The sequence below is a fragment of the Aspergillus clavatus genome, genomic scaffold, assembly GCF_000002715.2.
Source record: "Aspergillus clavatus NRRL 1 1099423829791 genomic scaffold, whole genome shotgun sequence".
Classification (NCBI taxonomy): domain Eukaryota; kingdom Fungi; phylum Ascomycota; class Eurotiomycetes; order Eurotiales; family Aspergillaceae; genus Aspergillus; species Aspergillus clavatus.
The window spans coordinates 1,300,331-1,318,568 of record NW_001517108.1 but is presented as its reverse complement, the minus strand read 5'-3'; the positions used below and the strand labels follow the sequence as shown (position 1 = coordinate 1,318,568).

The window sequence follows — 18,238 nt, the reverse complement described above, 5'->3', positions numbered from 1 at the left end:
TAGCCCCCCGAATTTCCCACATGGTCGAAGGTCGAGTAGCCTAAACGTAAAAGGCTTTTTCTGGCGAATGTAGACTGTAGACTGCCTCCTACTGGCCTGGCAGGGCTACAAGGCTCCAGGCTAAAGCTACCGCTGCGGCCGGGTTGGGCACCGCTGCACCAGTCACCACACGGTGAAGGTTCGTTGCTATCCAGTAGTTTGGAGATAGTTGGTTTTGGGTCTTGGATGTCTCACTCTCACGTACGGGCGACTGGGAGTGGCCGTGGACGCGGTCGATCAGCGAGAGCAAGATCCCCCTTATTGTCCTGGGCCTGTTGGACTATCACTACTTCGTACTTGACTCCTTCCGTAGTTGATACGGGGGCGTCAGACGTGAGTGCAGAGTGGTCAATTGTGGTTCATCCAATGGTGGTTGCCAGTAGGTATATGAGAGTTTCTAGAAGGAGAGGCAGTCAGGTTCACTTTTTCTGTTCTGCTGCTCCTTTTCTGCAGCGGTATCTGATTCCATAGGAGTGAGTGAGTGACTTACCCTCTAGCCAAAAAAAAAGAAAAAAAAAAAAAACTAGAATATCTCGTTTCAAACGACCAAATCTACTCAACCATGGCTCTGGTGCACCGTTTTGCTTGCTCACCCACCGGCCAGACATCAGACACTAAACACCAACAAAGGGAAAAAAAAAACGAGTTTAGTGGCAGAACCAGGGTTAGAAGTTGATGGATCATGGACATGGCCACATGGAGTTAATAGATACTAGAAAGGAGAGGATCCTCGCGATCGACTCCTCTATTGTCTATATCATCGAGAAAAGAAATTCACCGAGCATTCGCCGATATTAAGTTTAGGGGAACGGAACGCGGATAAGATGCAATGAGATGCAATCAATCATTGCATTTGATTCTGACCAGGATTCTTTCTGCGCCATACATCTGGAGTTTAGATAGAGAGATTGATAATCAGACGAGAAGGACCAGTGTCGCTAGCGATACTAATAGAAGTACTCCATAGAACAGAAGAGATGGGGTTTTCCCTAGTGTTGGTTCGTGAAGGTATTTGGAGATATCTTTTGGAGTTGGGAGTTGGGAGAGGAGATTGGGTGATGGCTCCATAGGAGGATGTTCGAATGCAAGTTCTTTAAGCATGTGTACGCCGTAGTTACTACGGACTACGGACTACGGGCTACGGAGTAATAGTACTACTACTAGCTAGATCGATCGATGCGACGTTGAATTGATAGCCAGCCTTATGGCCTGAAGCCCTGATATCCCAGGCACCAGGCACGCGACTTTGATAAAATATCAAGAATCCAACCCATCCTTTCACTCCAGAATGACTGCGTAGGGTGTACATGTTTACTCTACTATCTGCTGTTTACAGACTGTCCATCGAGTATCCATCATCGACTGAGTACTGACTTGTGTTTACAGTTCCAGACCCAAGATCTCCTCAATTCCAATCGCGCTGATCGCCGTCGCCGGCCCACCAGCCAGTTTCTACTGTACTCCGTATGTCTGTCTGTGAAAGTACCTAGTATGGTACGGTGGCCCAATAACACAACCCTAAGTAATTTCCATCCCGAAGTTTTCTATGGAGTCAACCAAAAAAAAAAAAAAAAAAATAGATCCCACCTCGGTCGAGTCCAAACCGATTCGGTTACTCTTCCGATCGGATCCAGTATTCCCATTCTACAACCGTATACTTCCTCCGAGTGGTCGATTCTATCTCGAGTGGATTGATGGACTGATGGGTGATGGTGCGGCGGTGGATGCTTCGAAGTGGCTTCTAGTGGAAACTCACAAGGTCAGGCATATCGACCATTGAAATACCTCTGTATAAACTAAGATCAAATTTGCTTTGCGATTGTTAATCGCTGAGCAAGAGATTGGAAATTCGCTGTACTTTGCACCCGCAAGGAAAACGAACTTCATTCACCAAGCAACCTACGCGAGTATTTACCAATATTTACCAAAGGGTGACAAATGATGTCGGATTTTGCGTGGCGGGATTTGTTCCGCTGCTTCTTTTTGGAATCTTTTTTTTTTTTTTTCAGACAAGTATCGAGCAGGTACCAGGAGCCAGTGATCTGCGAGGGACGGTAGATAGATAGATAGATAGATAGATAGATAGATAGATAGATAGAAGATCGAGGAATTTGGCTCTCGCACCCCCCTCGCAGTCTGCAAAATGCAATAAACAATTAGACTACGGACTACTAACCTTACAGGTACGTAAGAAGCGATCATTTCCTATCATTTAAGTTATCTAGGACTAGGAGGCTAACAGGGAGATTAAATTGTATCAGCCACTGTGTCAGTTGTTGCTTGAGAGTACAGAGTACAGACCCTTTTGTGAGTTGTGAGGATATCCCTTGAATTAGGATATGATCGTTAGGATGATTCAATGATTACTGGATATTATTGGTGTCTAGTGAATAGTGATAGAGAAAGGAGGTCGGATTGGTGTGGCTCGAGAATGCTTGTTCCGAGGAGAGTGGGCTGCTCAAGTCCCTGTCCCCGTCAATCTCTGCACTATGTACATTGTACATTGGATAGGATCTGATAAAACTAATGATGATGATGACAATGATAATCCCTGAACTAGGTAGGCCGACGCGATCAATCCACTAACTACAAACATAATAATAATAATAATATTAATTCTTAACCCATCATCCTGGTCTTCTCGAAGGTAACAGTGCAGAGTGACTCTACATCATAGACCTAGAACCATACAGCTAATAGTATTTTTTAATCGTGCCACTGCCACCAGCCGACCGCCCGATGAAAAAAAAAAAAAAAAGAACGAGTTAGTGGTCAAAGTACTAAAGTAGACTCTCACTAAGTACTAACTAGCCACGGAGTAGTAACTACTATGGAGGACTAGTTCTACCAAGTCTACTACTATTAGTTGAACCCCCGGTCAGTGGGACAATCCACCCCAGCTGGACTACACCAATAGGAAATACTGAGTCATCCATAGTGTCGCCGCCAATGCAAGATGTGCTAAATTTGGCAGCGCGTTAGATCGGCCGCTATGGTGAACATCTCTCTGTCCTTGTCCGGATCGGGTTCCTCCTACACTTCCTGCAACTGGTCAAGATTCCAACCCTCGCCGAAGGCTCACGTTGACGGGAGACGGTGAGAGCTCGAGCGATTCTCCTCGTGGATTTGGTTTTTGTGACGTGCCGAGGGTGTCAGTCGATCGGACATCAGACCCCCAGGAACAGCGGAATAACTGCAACAGTTCCCATACTCTGTAGTGTACAGTGCACGGAACTCAGTTGGAGGAAGCATGACCAATGCAGGCTGCAGACTGCAGACCATTGTTGAATTCCGACTGGCCATGACGCCACAGGCTCGTGTTGAGCCCTCATGGCCCAAAGACCACAGCCGGAAGAAGGAAAAAGAGCTAGAAAGGATAAATAAACTTTGCCAGAGTTCTGTCGGAGTGGAGGTTATTATTAGTGATTGATTGGTTTGCTAAATCCCATGACATTTCGACAGCAGTACCAGACAGACAGGGAATTTCATCCTGTGAGAACTGAGAAGTCATGTCATGATGCTAGACTGGGTTTTCTGTGGGTGTGATCTTGTCCTCTCGGTTCAATAATAGTATGCTATGATCACAACCTCAATTGAGGATTATTAGTGGGGAAGGACCAGGAGATGAGGACGAAAAAAAAAAAAAAAAAAAAAAAACATGGATAGACTTCGAACCACCAGCCATCAACCATTACCAAGTACTCCGTAACTAGGTAAAGTTCCGCAGTTCCAACTCCGACTGGCGACGGCAAAGCGCAGAGCTGTCAACTTCCACGAGGTTAATATCAACAGTTGAGATGACATCCCGCTTTGTCAAGGCTTCCTCGAGCCTAGTGAGTAGTGAGTAGTTGAGTATCTACTCCGTACTCCGTAGTCACTACTCCATAGTTAGATAGTTTCTCCCGTCTGCCATGCGCTTTTTTATCTCACGCAGTCAAGCTATTTAAGCCCAAGAGCACACCCAATCAGAACCCTCCCCGTTGAGGAGACCACCGAATGGATAATATCAGGGCAGGTGATCATTATAATAATCATGGATGCCTTGATTGCAAGATTTGAGACAGAGATGCAACTGTGGAGACTGGAAGCGGTGCTAATTATACAATGACTGCTTTTTATCTTGTTTTTGTAGGGGTCAAACCCCGGTGCAAAGAACGGTCTTCTTCCGTGGTTCGAACCCATCCCAAGAGATCCTCTCTTGCTCTGTTCTCTAGTCTCTCTAACTACGGAGTACGGACTGTCTATAGTTTTGAGGATCTTGGTCACAGCTGTCCGGCACGGGCGATGATTGGAGTGAATTCATATTTCATGGACTCCCGGTGCAGACGCAGTAGTGGGCCGCCTTAAAACCACGAGGTGCCAGTTAAGTTAACTGGAGCCCATCCGAGTTCTCCCTCCCCCCTTTCCCCCCCCCCCCCCAAGAGGCGGTGCAGACGCAGTCACCGATACTACCCTAAGTCCTTTGGTCCTTATCCCTTAGGGCAGATGATATGTTGATATGGAGCTTTCCTGACGATTCAGGCAGAACTTTTTTTTTTTTTTGGTTTCCCTTGTGTATTCGAAGTTACTCCTGGTACGGAATCCCGAACTTTGCTAGCCTTGTAGGGTTAAAGTAAAAAGAAAAGCAAAAAAACAAAAAAAAAAAAACTCGAAAAGGCGAAAACCCCACTGGCATCATCGACTGAGCTTACTACGTAGAAGTCTTGAGCAGCCCATTCAGTCAGTCATCATCATCCCAGAGATAGGCAATATTGATCCCCTGATCTCGACGGACTACTTTATCTGGTACCTTCCTTGGGAATTCAATTGCTCGTTATATTCCCCTTGTTGACTATGATTATACCTTACTACTTCCTACTTACTACTTTCTAAACTACAGGTCGAAACTTGGATAGTCCCAAGGATACCAAGTAACTAAGTACCAGCCGCCTAGCAACCTCCTACTCCCTTCCTTCGTGCATCCTCCGGCGTTCTGCAGCCATCTTGGAGGACCCCATGCTTCATGGGATCCACTTCCTTACTTGAGGCGGCGGCGTGGACCGCTTGAACGGTGGCTTTTCCCATATTTAACTAGTCACAACTTTGAATTTACAAGGTTGCTAACTTGCTGGGCTGGGGGGTGGCGCACTTTGTCTGTGACGCTGTCCCAGACTGCTCCCTGGCCGATAGGAATCATAGGGTAGGGTACTCTTTTCCATGATACCTTCGTCCTTACTCCCTGTGACTAGCTCCCAGTCTCCCAGTCTCCATCGTAACGGGGGCGGTAACTAAAATCGAAGGGGAAACCATTGTGACTGAATTGACCTGCGAAACATCAAGTTAGATTTATCATGCTTATCTAACTATCTACATATGTAGAATTGTTGATACCACCTACGCCGTAACTATTCCGGAGTAGATATCTACAGAGTAGTCGTCTTTACTCCGCCTAAATAATCAGTTCCCCTTTTGCCCTATAATACTGATATTATTAATATGACTCGGACTCTAGTTGTATTATTTATTCCTCGACCTCCAGTCACTGCGAAGAAGCTCAAGCTAACTAACTCCCTTTTCAGAAAGGGAACACCTCCACTCATCCCCCTCTCTTCATAAAAAAATTAAAAAAAAAATACAATAAAAAAAATAAAAATAAAAAAAAAACTCCTCGTTCTGCTTCTGTACGGAGTATGGTTCTCTGGAACCAGCGGACACTCCGGAGTTCGGGTTCCCAGGGAGCACGGTACAACTCCCACAGGCTAACAGTCTAAGCACTGCCTATGCTCGATTTGTTGGTATTATTATGAGCTTTCCATATTTTGGTTGCTGCTGTTGTTAGTATCTCCTACCTAGGGTAATCATCCAAAAATAATAACAATCCTAATCATATCATAATCATAATCATAATACCGCTGAATAGCATCCAGCAGTCCAGGGATTCAAGGAGCCAGAAGTGACCTGATGGGCCAACCAGCCATTTCCTCCCAGGAGATGAGAGATACATGCACCATGAACACCCTCTAACCTAGGTACCTAGTACCTACCTATGTACATCTACTCCGTAAATACACAACTTTCTCTCCATCTCTCGCCCTTGGGGTATTGATGATTGGCTTGAATGGATCATCGGGAGCCAAACAGACTGCTGACAAGGATGAGATCGAACTTTCTTTCTGTGATGATTTTGATGGAGTTCTAACCATTTACCATTCCCATAGTCGAGAATACTTTTTTTTTTTTTTTTTTTTTGAAACTATAACCTGCTTGCTAAGGTACTGGAGCCAAAGACCCTGGGGCCATGGGTGTCATCGTGGTGATTTGATTTCTCACAGAGAGTTAGTTAGTTAGTGATTCCTAACGGACTGCTAGCTAGGTAACTCCCTAAGGCCCATATTGCTAAGGTCTGACTTACTCTTACTCGCTAAGAAATTTGCTCGATACTAGGTAACGTCTAACTACTACTAACTATCTGCTCCGTCCCTATCCACACTTTTGAAGCATCCATCTTCCATACTTTGTAATACATAGGAGTAGTAGCATCTAGTACTATCCAGTAGCCTTAGAAATGTCAGGGCTGGTTCTATCTAAACCGACTCGAGGGAAATTTCTAAAAGATAAAATTAAAATAGATAAAAAAAAAAAAAGATCTACTCCGTAGTAGTAAGTAGACTTGATCCTCAGGAGCAGCACTCAGGATGAACCAGATAAAAAAAGCTACTCACTCCCCCCAATCGACTCTGTAATAAGAGATCTGGATACTATAATAAAACAAAAAATATTCACAGACTATCAAGTACCCTATCTACTCACTCCTAGGACTCTAGGAGTAGACCGGTGCGTTGTGCATCCCCCGCCACACTAAACACAGTCAGTCAGTCAGTCCATTCCATCGTATCCTAACTATCCATCAGGCCCTCCTCTAACTAACCTAACCAACTAACTACTGACCTGACTACTGACACTCTGACCACCACAGCCTCGGTCTTAAAATAAAATAAGGAAAATAATCATCATATATATCGTCTCTCGTCATCTTATCCTCACCTTCTTCGCCTCTTCTTCTCTCTTCTCGAATCTTAATTTCTCTTTCCCCCTTCGAGAAAATCAACTTGTGATGGCATCTTAAGGACTCTTTCGGATCCTATTTCTTTCGCTTATTTACATTCGCTCGCCATCCAATTCGCCCTTACACTCGCTTGTTATTGGGAATCACAACGCCATCACCACATTCGCTACGTTTGTTGGCTGAAGAAGGAAAAGAAGAAGTTATTTGGTGGATCGATTTTACTCGAATATACCCTAATAATATTTAATCGCATCGTTCGCGCATCTCCCATCTCGTCCGACCTCCCCCCCCCGGATAGTAACGACCAAAACCAAAACCCTCGCGTGGTGAACTACGAAAGAGGATTCACCATCGAACAAGCCAAATATTGACCCGGACATTGTGATCATCACCTCGGTTATCGATCGAAATCAAAATTCTTCAATTCCCCTGCGTTTGTTCCGGTCTCGATCTCCCTCCAGTGACTCTACTCCAACAATCCCCGCGAAGCCGTTTGTTCTTCCCCCCCCCTCCAGCGGGAGGTGCACCGTGAGATCATCTTTTATTGCTTCTCTCCTCTCCTCATTTTGAATAGCATCCCCCCCTTCTCGGCTTCGTCCTGCGTCTGTATTCAATATCAAAGTGGACCTCCCCTCTCTCTCAGGTCGTCCAATTTCCCATCCGCAGCAACTCGTTCAGGAGGTGGTGAACAGTGCGATTCTGGATCCTCCTCGTTTGGGACAATTGTCTCGGTTGAAAGCACCACTTCCTTCCGGACTAGCAGTGATTATCTCAAACCTGAACCTCTCCGGGGAATCAGAAGTATTGGGATTGACCGGAACCCTTCCCAGTAATTTCTCAAGGTTCGTGCTTCTGCTCCCTCTTTCGCCACTATCTTGCCGGGTGCCTTGCATCAGTGCATCAGTGCATCAGTCCCCTTTCATGTCTCCTCGCCTTCTCTCGCTCTTTGCCCCCTCCCTCCTCCTCAACTCCTTGCGTCTTCCAGGTCGTGCTGCTGGTGCACAAGGCAATTAGGAAATTTAGGCTTCATGTGGAACGAGGAGCATGCGCTTGTCATAATTTCCCCCCTCCCCGTGGGTGTTTGTTGTTGACTCTTGTTATGGCGTAGGTTCCAATTTCGTCAGGCGTTTTAGGACCCTTGGATTTTGCATATTAGCTGTCCCGCGGCCTCAGCTGGGTCCTGATTAGAACTCTTGTTCTTTCTTTCACTCGGTAAGTCCTACTAGTCCATGCAGAAAGCCGGTCCTCCCAAGCAGAAAAAAAGAAAAAAGAAAAAGAAGAGGTCTAAGAGGTTCGTGCTCATCAATTGAATAGTTCGTGGCCCGACTGCATCCAACTCCCTCTTGTGCTCAGTGATCTCGGAAAGCTCTGAGACCTTCTCCTTTGCTGGAAGCAAGATAGACGGCCCTGAAAGAAACGAAAAGGGAAAAAAAAAAGAAAAAGAAAAAAGCCGTCTCCAGTCCGTCTGTTCTGTTTGACGGAAGATCCGCTCGCCTCTCTGAGACCCGTCTGCCCCTGACGGATATCATCCATTGTCCTATCGGGATCGACCTGACTGTGGGCTGTCATATCTCGTCTCTCAAATGCCCCTGGAGCTTCTATAGGCTGCTTCGGACGAGTTGTTCATTTATTTTCTTGTTTTCTGCTTCGGTAACGTGGCTTGCCTTTGACCATCAATCTGCAGCCAACCTTCACTGGTTTCAGCCGTCAGCGTTGGATACTGGTCATTGATTCGAAGCTGTTTCGTCGCGCCTCTTCTTCTTGGGACTGACAGCCGCTTCGTATCGTCACTCGTTTTGTCTCGGAAAGCTCCCTGAGAGACTTTCCGATATCCTATCGTTTTCTCAGGATATATTGCCTGCCATTCGCTTCTTTAGGCTGTCGTGGTTCGTTGCAGTTGCTGCAACACCTTCAAACTGGCTTACTCGAAGACACACGGTATCTTGGTATGTTGGACTTCTGAACTCCTGTTTCGCTCTTTGCTGCCCAACTGTTACTTCCTCCTCTTTTGTGGTCTCCCTCTAGTTGTTCTTATTTGATCCCCATTGTTTCTTATGATCCGTCGGTTTCTCAATCTTGATTCAATTCTTGTTTTCGCCGCATCCATCGCACCCTTCGACTCTTCTCTCTGTCTCCCGCGATTCCTCTTGCTGACACTTGCATCGTTCACGTCCAGTTCGATCCCGATTTTCAAACGCCCTTGATTCTAGACGAGTCGCTGGACTTCTCGGATCCTGAAGAGTCGCGATTTGCCGGCGTGTTCTCAGACGGCCTCCTGGCCAAGTCTGACCCTATCCTGTCCATGTCGACTTTTCAAAAACCCCCGACAGCGACCCTGCTAGGTGTGTGACATTTCCCCTTCCGTCTTCCTTTTCAGTCTCTAGAACAAGTACTATGGGATACTGGGAGGAGAACAGCGAGGGCTAACTCCCGCAGATTATGAGTCTACGCGGTCTCTGCACGATGGCCCTTCCTACTCCAATTATGGACAGAATACTTATGTGACAAATACTCCGCTCGTCCCCTCTCCTATGGCAGATCAAGCCAGTCAAATCTCGGACTGCGGCCCCTATCTGCCGAATCAAGAGTACGCCAGCTCGTATGAAGAAGGCCGGTCACCCATGATGAGTGGAGAACCCCGTCAATTGCCGGAAGTCATCTCATATACTCCCCAAAGAGGATCGGAAGGTACCAGAGTATTTGTCCAAATTCAATCGACGCACGACCTCCACTCATCTGCATATACAACCCTCCATCTCGTCTTCGGCTCGAAGAAGTGCGAGTGCACCCCGCACTTCCTGGGCTTGCAGGGCCCATCCTTCCAATATGCTCTTTCTGCCGACACTCCTCCCTTCCTCTCCACGGGATCCCCGTCATTTGCTGTGCCCCTGCAGATTACGATCGAAAGTACTCACAGCGGCGGCCCCGCTACTACTACCTTGCAAGTCGGCGTCTATACCTATGAGCATGCTTCACAGCACTCCCCCACGGATGAAACGCGCAAGAGGAGGGTCCCCTCTTTCTCCAAGGACGCTGCGTACCGGCCAATCAAACGGGCACCTGCTGCCCCAGCGCATACCTCTTATGAAGATGGCCGATCGACCTCCTACTCCCCGTACCTGCAGCCGCTCCCCGCCATGAGCGGCTATATGCCTCCATACCATCATCCCACTTCGTCGCCCCGAGTTGCCTCTTCGCAATATTCCGCTGTTTCAACACCGCACTCCTCCATTCGAGCACCATCTCCGCTCACCCCCTCGTGGACCCCCTCCCTCGTCAATGTCAGCAGTGATGCAAGAAATCCGAACTACGCCATCGCTCACGGCTACCGCCAGCATAAATCATCCTCGCCAGCACGGCCTGCGAATCCAACCCTGATTCGGACGTCGACCTTGCAACAGGCGAATGGTCTGGGCCATGCCCAATCCTTCAACCCTTACGCCATGTATCCATCCAAAGCGGTCTTGAAACTGAACGGCGACCTAGACACCATGACGGAGAAGTGGACACCGGAGGAGCGCGAAACCAAGCGGCGACTAGTCCAGTTCAACCGTATACAGAACGGCAGCACGATCCACGCCGACTTTAAGCCCGTCGCTCCGGAGGAACGCGGACCCAACAGTATCTGCATCAGCTGCATCTACTGGGAAGGCAAAGACGAGTGCTTTGTCACCAGCGTCGATACTATTTACCTGCTCGAATCTCTCGTCGGGGTTCGCTTCACTGTTGAGGAGAAGAACCGCATCCGCCGAAACCTGGAGGGCTTCCGACCCCTGACTGTCTCGAAGGCCAAAGCCGACAGTGAAGATTTCTTCAAGGTCATTATGGGCTTCCCTGCGCCCAAGCCTCGAAATATCGAGAAGGATGTCAAAGTGTTCCCTTGGAAGATCCTCAGCCATGCGCTGAAGAAGATCATTGGGAAATATGTAAGTTGAAATATTCAGAAAACCTTCTGTTCCAACTCGGAGGACCCCCCTCAACTAATGCGCCGGTCGCTGTGCAGTCTGCTAGCTACTCTTCCACCGCCGGAGCACTGCCCACGCCCATGGCTTCCAATTATCCAGGCAATGGAGCCCCATCAGACTCCGGAACGGAACCGTATAACGCAGCGTCGCCGCAATCCGTTTCCGACGCTGCTCCCCCCAGCACATATTGTCACAGCATTGCCACCCCCGCCTATTCCCCTCCCACCGACTCCTCGGGCCCCGAGCTGCGCGCTGTACTCCCTGCGGTCAGCCAGCCCTATCATAGCATGGCGCCGGGGTACTCATATCCCGCTGTCTGCCAGCAGCAGAGCCATGTTCCCCTCGCCGCACCTGTTAGCCGACCCTCCTGGGAGCTGGGCAGTCTTGCCCATCACCCTTCCGCTAGCGCAGGGCATTCGGGCAATGGCTCCTGCTATAATTATATGGCTCCCATGCCTTATTCGCTGCCTGACCCCGCCCACGGGTCTTGAGTCACCACCATGCATGGGCCTTCCGGTTCCCCATGGCCCCGGTGCCTCCGAAAGGGCCTTCTTTTAATCCGCTATTTCTTGCAACTGCATCCACCGGCGTTGTGCGGTTTCTCTGTTCCTGATTTGTCGTTCCTCCATCCCGCTGGTCACTCCTTTGGTATTAGCCATGGCGCACTTGCATGATCACCTGGCATGATCTCACGTCTCTCCTTGAACATTGTTTGATGTCTTGATGCCCGGGAATGTTCTTCTTTTGGTTGCTTTCTTTTGGGGGGGCGGTTGATTACCCTAGCATACGTATAGACGGTGTGTTGTCCATTCCTTTTCTCCGGTTGGCGATATCTTTTGCGCGGGCATTTTGATTTTCCACTCCTTTTGAAAGATTGTATACTACTACATGGCATTGCATGGCGCTGCAGTCGATCCTTTTTGCATTTCGCAGGTCTGGAAGAAGAAAAAAAGATAGTTTTTGGTTTGGGATGGATCTAATATTCTCACGGACGGATTGGACTTTACTTCATCGGCGAAGGCACACGGGATTTTGTGCTTCTCTGCCGCAGGTTTGGATTGGGATTTGTCTCTCGGTTGTTGTTGTTGTCGTTGTTGTTCCATCAAATTTCTTGTTCTTTATTTTTTTTTTTTTTTTTTTTGGGATATCCGATGGGCTGTAGTCCGAGTTTATACATCAGTCGTGATGTTGTGCTTTTACTTCTTGGGTGTTATCAGTAGGAATTCGCTCTCTGTTGCCAGTAGGATAATCCTCCGTCGTAAATCATCAGATGAATCATGAGGGTCCTGATGATCTTGGAATGGATGCCTCAGGAATCCCCTGATACCAGTCCGTGACCACGGTACGGTAACCGTCAATACCGCGTGTTTCTTTTCCCCGCGCTTATCTTATCGGACCACCACGTGACCGGCGGGACATCGGCGCAGGAAACGAAAAAGTGGCGGATGAGTCAGGCAAAGTTCGAGATCACCAGCAGCAGAGGAAGAAGAAGAAGAAGAATAGTCCGACGCTGTGTGACCCTGTTGGGACCTGTTCAGCTCCTCCAAGAATTCCTTTTTTTTGGGCCTTCTCCCATCTCTCTCTCTCTCTCTTGCCTCTCGCAGTCCCCTTTTCTACTCATCCTCATATCCCCTTCAATTGACTCTTTCTCTTTTCTCTTTCTCCCAACTTCCAACCACAAAAAAAAACCCCCCCAAAACCCTTCCTTCATCCGCCCCTCGCCTCTCTCCCCCGCCCTCCTCCCCCTCCAACAGTATCCACCCCAATATGGAGGACATCAAGAGCACTTTCGCCAAGTGCAAGGAACAGAAGCGCGCTGCGCTCGTTGCATACATCACAGCCGGTTATCCTACAGTCGAGGAGACCGTCGATATTCTCCTGGGTCTCGAGAATGGAGGCGCCGGTAAGTGCCTGGGACCTGACTCGCTGGACCCGGCGAAGTCGCCCTTGCGCTACCACAGAAGGACAAATTGCTAACGCAACGTGTCATTTTTCTTCCCTTCCAAAACAACAGATATTATCGAATTAGGCATTCCCTTCACAGACCCCATTGCCGATGGGCCTACCATCCAGAAGGCCAACACCAAGGCTCTCGCCAATGGCGTCACCGTCACCATCGTGCTGCAGATGGTCCGCACGGCCAGAAGCCGAGGCTTGAAGGCTCCTCTCCTGTTGATGGGATACTACAACCCTCTTCTGCGGTACGGTGAAGAGCGCATGCTCAAGGATTGCAAGGAAGCCGGTGTCAATGGTTTCATCATGGTGGATCTTCCTCCGGAAGAGGCGGTGCGGTTCCGAGATCTGTGCGCCAGCAATGGGTGAGTTACTCCTGTCCTGTTTGTTTCCTGCGCATGGCCCGGAATATGGTTGGATTTGGGCTAACCTCTCTGCCCGCTGTCAGTCTGTCCTACGTCCCCCTCATCGCTCCTGCCACCTCCGAGTCCCGCATGAAGCTCCTCTGCAAGATCGCCGATTCCTTCATCTACGTCGTCTCCCGAATGGGTGTCACCGGTGCCACAGGGAAGCTCAGCTCGAATCTGCCCGAGCTGCTGAAGCGCGTGCACCAGTGGTCCGGCAATGTCCCCGCTGCCCTCGGCTTTGGCGTCAGCACCCGCGAGCACTTCTTGGATGTGCAGGAACTCGCCGAAGGTGTCGTCATTGGAAGTCAGATCATCACTACTTTGGCGCAGGCCCCTGCCGGTCAGGCGGCTAAGCAGGCCGAGGAGTACTTGTCCAGCGTCACCGGCCGCAGGCGCGAGAGAGACGCTCAGGGCGCATTGACCCACGAGATCAATGTGCTGGAGGCGGTGGAGAAGGTCCAGACCCCTGCTGTCTCGCAGCCCACTGATGTGATCACCGATGCCGACACCCCTGCCGGCCCTGGCCTGGCTGATCAGATTGAGGCTCTCAACGGCGCCGGTAACCCCGCCGCGCAGCCGTCGCGCTTCGGCGAGTTTGGTGGCCAGTACGTCCCCGAGTCTCTCATGGACTGCTTGGCGGAACTGGAGCGGGGATTCCAGCAGGCGTTGAATGACCCCAAGTTCTGGGAGGAGTTCCGCTCGTACTACCCCTACATGGGCCGACCCAGCAGCATGCACCTGGCCAACCGTCTTACCGAGCACGTCGGAGGCGCCAACATCTGGCTCAAGCGTGAGGATCTCAACCACACCGGCAGTCACAAGATCAACAACGCCCTCGGCCAGATCCTGATTGCCCGGCGACTGGGCAAGACCCGCATCATCGCCGAGACCGGTGCCGGACAGCACGGTGTCGCCACGGCGACTGTCTGCGCCAAGTTCGGCATGAAGTGTGTCGTATACATGGGCGCTGAGGATGTCCGCCGCCAGGCCCTGAATGTCTTCCGGATGAAGCTGCTTGGCGCCTCCGTTGTGGCCGTCGATGCTGGCAGCCGGACCCTGCGTGATGCCGTCAACGAGGCCCTGCGTGCCTGGGTTGTTGACCTCGACACCACCCACTACATCATCGGCTCCGCGATCGGCCCCCACCCCTTCCCCACCATCGTCCGTACCTTCCAGTCGGTGATCGGTGAGGAGACCAAGCAGCAGATGAAGGAGGCCATCGGCAAGCTGCCCGACGCCGTCGTCGCCTGCGTTGGTGGCGGTAGCAACGCCGTCGGCATGTTCTACCCATTCGCCAAGGACACCAGCGTCAAGCTGGTCGGCGTGGAAGCCGGCGGCGACGGCATCGACACCAACCGACACTCGGCCACCCTCTCCGGCGGCAGCAAGGGTGTGTTGCACGGTGTCCGCACCTACGTCCTGCAGGACGAGCACGGCCAGATCTCCGATACCCACTCCATCTCCGCCGGCCTGGACTACCCCGGCGTCGGCCCCGAGCTCAGCTCCTGGAAGGACAGCGACCGTGCCCACTTCATTGCCGCCACCGACGCCCAGGCCCTGATCGGCTTCCGCACCCTGGCCCAGACGGAGGGCATCATCCCCGCCCTGGAATCGTCCCACGCCGTCTGGGGCGCCATGGAGCTGGCCAAGTCCATGAAGACCGGCGACATCGTCCTCAACCTCAGCGGCAGAGGAGACAAGGACGTCCAGAGCGTCGCCGACGAGCTCCCCCGTCTGGGTCCCCAGATCGGCTGGGACCTGCGCTTCTAAGCTCTTAAGTTTTTTATCTTCGCTCGCTCGCTCACTCGCTAGCTCGCTTCCTATCTTCCTTCCCGCTACCAATCAATCATCTTTGCTTTACGAGCGACGTCTGACAAATCACATTCGGCGTTCTTTTTTTTTAATTTCTTTTCTTTTTCGGGGTTTTCAAAAATACAAAGACGGGTGGTCTGTCTCTCTATAAATCTATAACTCACTGGGGATGCGAGAATAGCTTCTGCGTTGGTGGTTTCCATTACCTCCCTCCCTCTCGGGTATTCAGTTGTATGCATACCGTTCTTTTCAGATAGTTTCTTCAAAGTGTATCTAAAGTCAAAGCCTCGTGTTTGATAGACTGCTACTTCAGACAAATGGGTCTGAGGTTTGAATATACAATGTGTATCTGATTCCCAGTACTACAGTAGAAAGCTGCTGGGGCATACTGTATAACTATTGTGACTATGCTCCGACTTTCCGCTACACAAGTCGATAGGGAGAGAGAGGGAGAGAGGGAGAGGAGGGAGAGAGAAAAGATATATGCACGGTTCTAGGTACAAAGAAAAAGCTGAACAAACGCATGGAACCGATGTATGATCGCAGGAACAAGAGTGATAAAAGGAAGGAAAGGAAGATCCAGGCCAAGACAACGAACGCTACGCTAGCGGAAACAAGACACTCAAGTCTCGATGAGCGGGGCCGCGGACATGTTCTCCGCGGAGTTGTCCCTGGTGTCCTTGCTGGGCAGCTTGCGGGCGGAGCGGGCGTAGAATTCGTCGAGGGTGCGCTTGGGGATACGGTTGAGGAGTTCCTTGGGGTAGATGCGGAGCAGGTTCCAGGCGATGTCGAGGGATTCGAAGATGGTGCGCGACTCGTAGGGGCCCTGGCTGATGAAGGTGCGCTCGAACTTGTCGAGGAATTCTAGCGAGAGCTTGTCCTCCGAGGAGAGGGCTTCCTCGCCGACAACGGCCTTCATGGCGGCTGTTAGGTTGGGGTTGTCAGTATATAGAGATAAAACAGAGGATTTTGATACAAGGGGGAGGGGGTGATGGGTAACGAACCGGCATCTCGGCCAATGGCGTACTTGGCATACAGCTGGTTGGACACATCCGAATGGTCTTTACGGGTACGGCCTTCGCCAATAGCAGACTTCATGAGACGGGATAGCGAGGGGAGAACGTTGATGGGTGGGCTGACACCCTTGTTGTACAGTTGACGATCCACGAAGATCTGACCCTCGGTAATGTATCCTGTCAAATCGGGGATGGGATGCGTGATATCTATCAAGACGTTAGTGACGATTCGCTCACCAAGAGCCTATCAATCGAAGACTTACCGTCGTTAGGCATGGTCAGGATGGGGATCTGAGTGATGGAACCATTGCGGCCCTCAACACGACCCGCACGCTCGTAGATGGTCGACAAATCAGTGTACATGTAACCGGGATAACCACGACGACCGGGGACTTCTTCTCGTGCAGCGGAAACCTCACGAAGAGCGTCACAGTAAGCCGACAGATCAGTCATGATGACCAAGACGTGCTTCTCCAGCTGATAGGCATAGTACTCGGCAGTGGTCAACGCCAGACGAGGAGTAATGATACGCTCGATTCTGGAAAGCAAAGTCAGCATAAAGCTTGGGGGCGAAAAGCAGCGCAATACCACCACGTACGTAGGATCATTGGCCAGGTTCAGGAAGAGCGTGACACGCTCCATGCTGCCGTTCTCCTCGAAATCTCTGGTGAAGAAACGGGCCGTCTCCATGTTCACACCCATAGCCGCAAAGACGATCGAGAAGTTCTCCTCGTGACCATCATGGACGTCCTTGGTGGGCCGCTTGACCAGACCGGCCTGACGACAGATCTGAGCTGCAATCTCATTGTGTGGGAGACCGGCAGCGGAGAAGATGGGAATCTTCTGTCCACGAGCAATCGAGTTCATCGTATCGATGGCGGAAATACCGGTGGAGATCATTTCCTCGGGGTAGACCTAGTGGAATCCCACCGCATCAGCTTCCACATCCAGCAGTCATTCGCCGGAGACACAAGCAGGCACATACCCGCGAGTAAGGGTTGATAGGTTGACCGTTGATATCCAAATAATCTTCCGCGAGCACCTTGGGACCCTTGTCAATAGCGCGACCCGATCCGTCGAAGACACGTCCCAGCATGTCCTCGGAGACACCCAGCTTCAAGCTGTGGCCGGTGAACTCGACTTTGGTCTATCGGACGACAACAGTCAGCGCATTTCTCCGCCCAATGGTTCCTCTTCATGCAGTGCGGAGCTCTTACCTTTTTGACATCGATGCCCGGAGTACCCTCGAAAACCTATAATCACGAATACCGCATGAGCACATCCCCCGCACGAGAATGAGACGAAGCTCCAAAAAGGAACATCGATGGATTGACGCGCACCTGAACAACTGCTCTGTTGCCTATCCATTTCCACCCGTAAGTATACCGCCACACAAATAGAACACTGGGATCACACGAGAGAATCAAAAGGAGCCCATACCTCTAGCTTCAAGGACCTGACCGGACCGCTCTGTCCCATCGGGGAGAGTCAAGGATACGATCTCATTGTAGCGGGGGAATTTCACCTGGTCGGAAAGAGTGTTAGTATGTTCAGCTGAGTTCGCGGTCGGGCAGGCTTCGTCAACGGCGCAACCCCAGGCTGGTTACGTACGTTATCAAGGATGACCAGTGGACCGTTGATACCGCCGATGGTGTTGTAGCGGATGCGAGGCTTGATGTTGGTCATCCTGGGATCGACGAATTCGGCCATAGCTGCAGGGCCCGTGGCGGACAACCGAAAAAAAGAGCTGAAGGGCTAGGAGAGAAGGAGGAATTCAAGGTCCGGAAGAGCTGGTCCTGACGAGGGGGCCAAGTAGGAGCTTAGTCGTCAGTAGTTACTTAGTTCAACGCAGCGATGAGCCCGCTGCGGGCTGGGCGGTGACGCATGCACGTGATGACGGACTTCGAGGACATTGATTCTAATACAAGGACCCAACACTTGAAAAAACTGTGTGGGAGAGGTTATGGCTCATTCAAGTTTATTGTTGGATTTTGAATCGTA

General features: G+C 50.5%; 3 protein-coding genes across 3 annotated transcripts, besides 11 other annotated features; 2 read left to right on the top strand and 1 right to left on the bottom strand.

Moving 5' to 3' along the window:
* Positions 1 to 538: 538 nt before the first annotated feature.
* Positions 539 to 562: a microsatellite.
* A 1,532-nt stretch (positions 563 to 2,094) lies between these two features.
* Positions 2,095 to 2,138: a microsatellite.
* Positions 2,096 to 2,142: a microsatellite.
* Positions 2,143 to 3,672: 1,530 nt separating this feature from the next.
* Positions 3,673 to 3,696: a microsatellite.
* A 957-nt stretch (positions 3,697 to 4,653) lies between these two features.
* Positions 4,654 to 4,686: a microsatellite.
* A 946-nt stretch (positions 4,687 to 5,632) lies between these two features.
* Positions 5,633 to 5,682: a microsatellite.
* Positions 5,683 to 6,246: 564 nt separating this feature from the next.
* Positions 6,247 to 6,267: a microsatellite.
* A 1,706-nt stretch (positions 6,268 to 7,973) lies between these two features.
* Positions 7,974 to 7,997: a microsatellite.
* An 8-nt stretch (positions 7,998 to 8,005) lies between these two features.
* Positions 8,006 to 11,540, top strand: medA (transcriptional regulator medA; the record flags this gene model as incomplete). Its single annotated transcript, XM_001275598.1, has 4 exons — positions 8,006 to 8,081; positions 9,295 to 9,426; positions 9,521 to 11,010; positions 11,088 to 11,540. The coding sequence occupies 4 exons, from the start codon at positions 8,006 to 8,008 to the stop codon at positions 11,538 to 11,540; spliced, it is 2,151 nt and encodes a 716-aa protein (XP_001275599.1).
* Positions 11,541 to 12,124: 584 nt separating this feature from the next.
* Positions 12,125 to 12,148: a microsatellite.
* Positions 12,149 to 12,156: 8 nt separating this feature from the next.
* Positions 12,157 to 12,190: a microsatellite.
* A 626-nt stretch (positions 12,191 to 12,816) lies between these two features.
* On the top strand, positions 12,817 to 15,179 carry trpB (tryptophan synthase TRP5; the record flags this gene model as incomplete). Its single annotated transcript, XM_001275597.1, has 3 exons — positions 12,817 to 12,952; positions 13,064 to 13,367; positions 13,451 to 15,179. 3 exons carry the CDS (start codon positions 12,817 to 12,819, stop codon positions 15,177 to 15,179), a joined length of 2,169 nt encoding a protein of 722 aa, XP_001275598.1.
* A 19-nt stretch (positions 15,180 to 15,198) lies between these two features.
* Positions 15,199 to 15,227: a microsatellite.
* A 616-nt stretch (positions 15,228 to 15,843) lies between these two features.
* ACLA_072040 (H(+)-transporting V1 sector ATPase subunit B) lies at positions 15,844 to 17,947 on the bottom strand (the record flags this gene model as incomplete). Its single annotated transcript, XM_001275596.1, has 9 exons — positions 15,844 to 16,145; positions 16,226 to 16,444; positions 16,501 to 16,775; positions 16,836 to 17,152; positions 17,223 to 17,384; positions 17,455 to 17,490; positions 17,578 to 17,597; positions 17,678 to 17,762; positions 17,849 to 17,947. 9 exons carry the CDS (start codon positions 17,945 to 17,947, stop codon positions 15,844 to 15,846), a joined length of 1,515 nt encoding a protein of 504 aa, XP_001275597.1.
* Between the last annotated feature and the right edge of the window lie 291 nt (positions 17,948 to 18,238).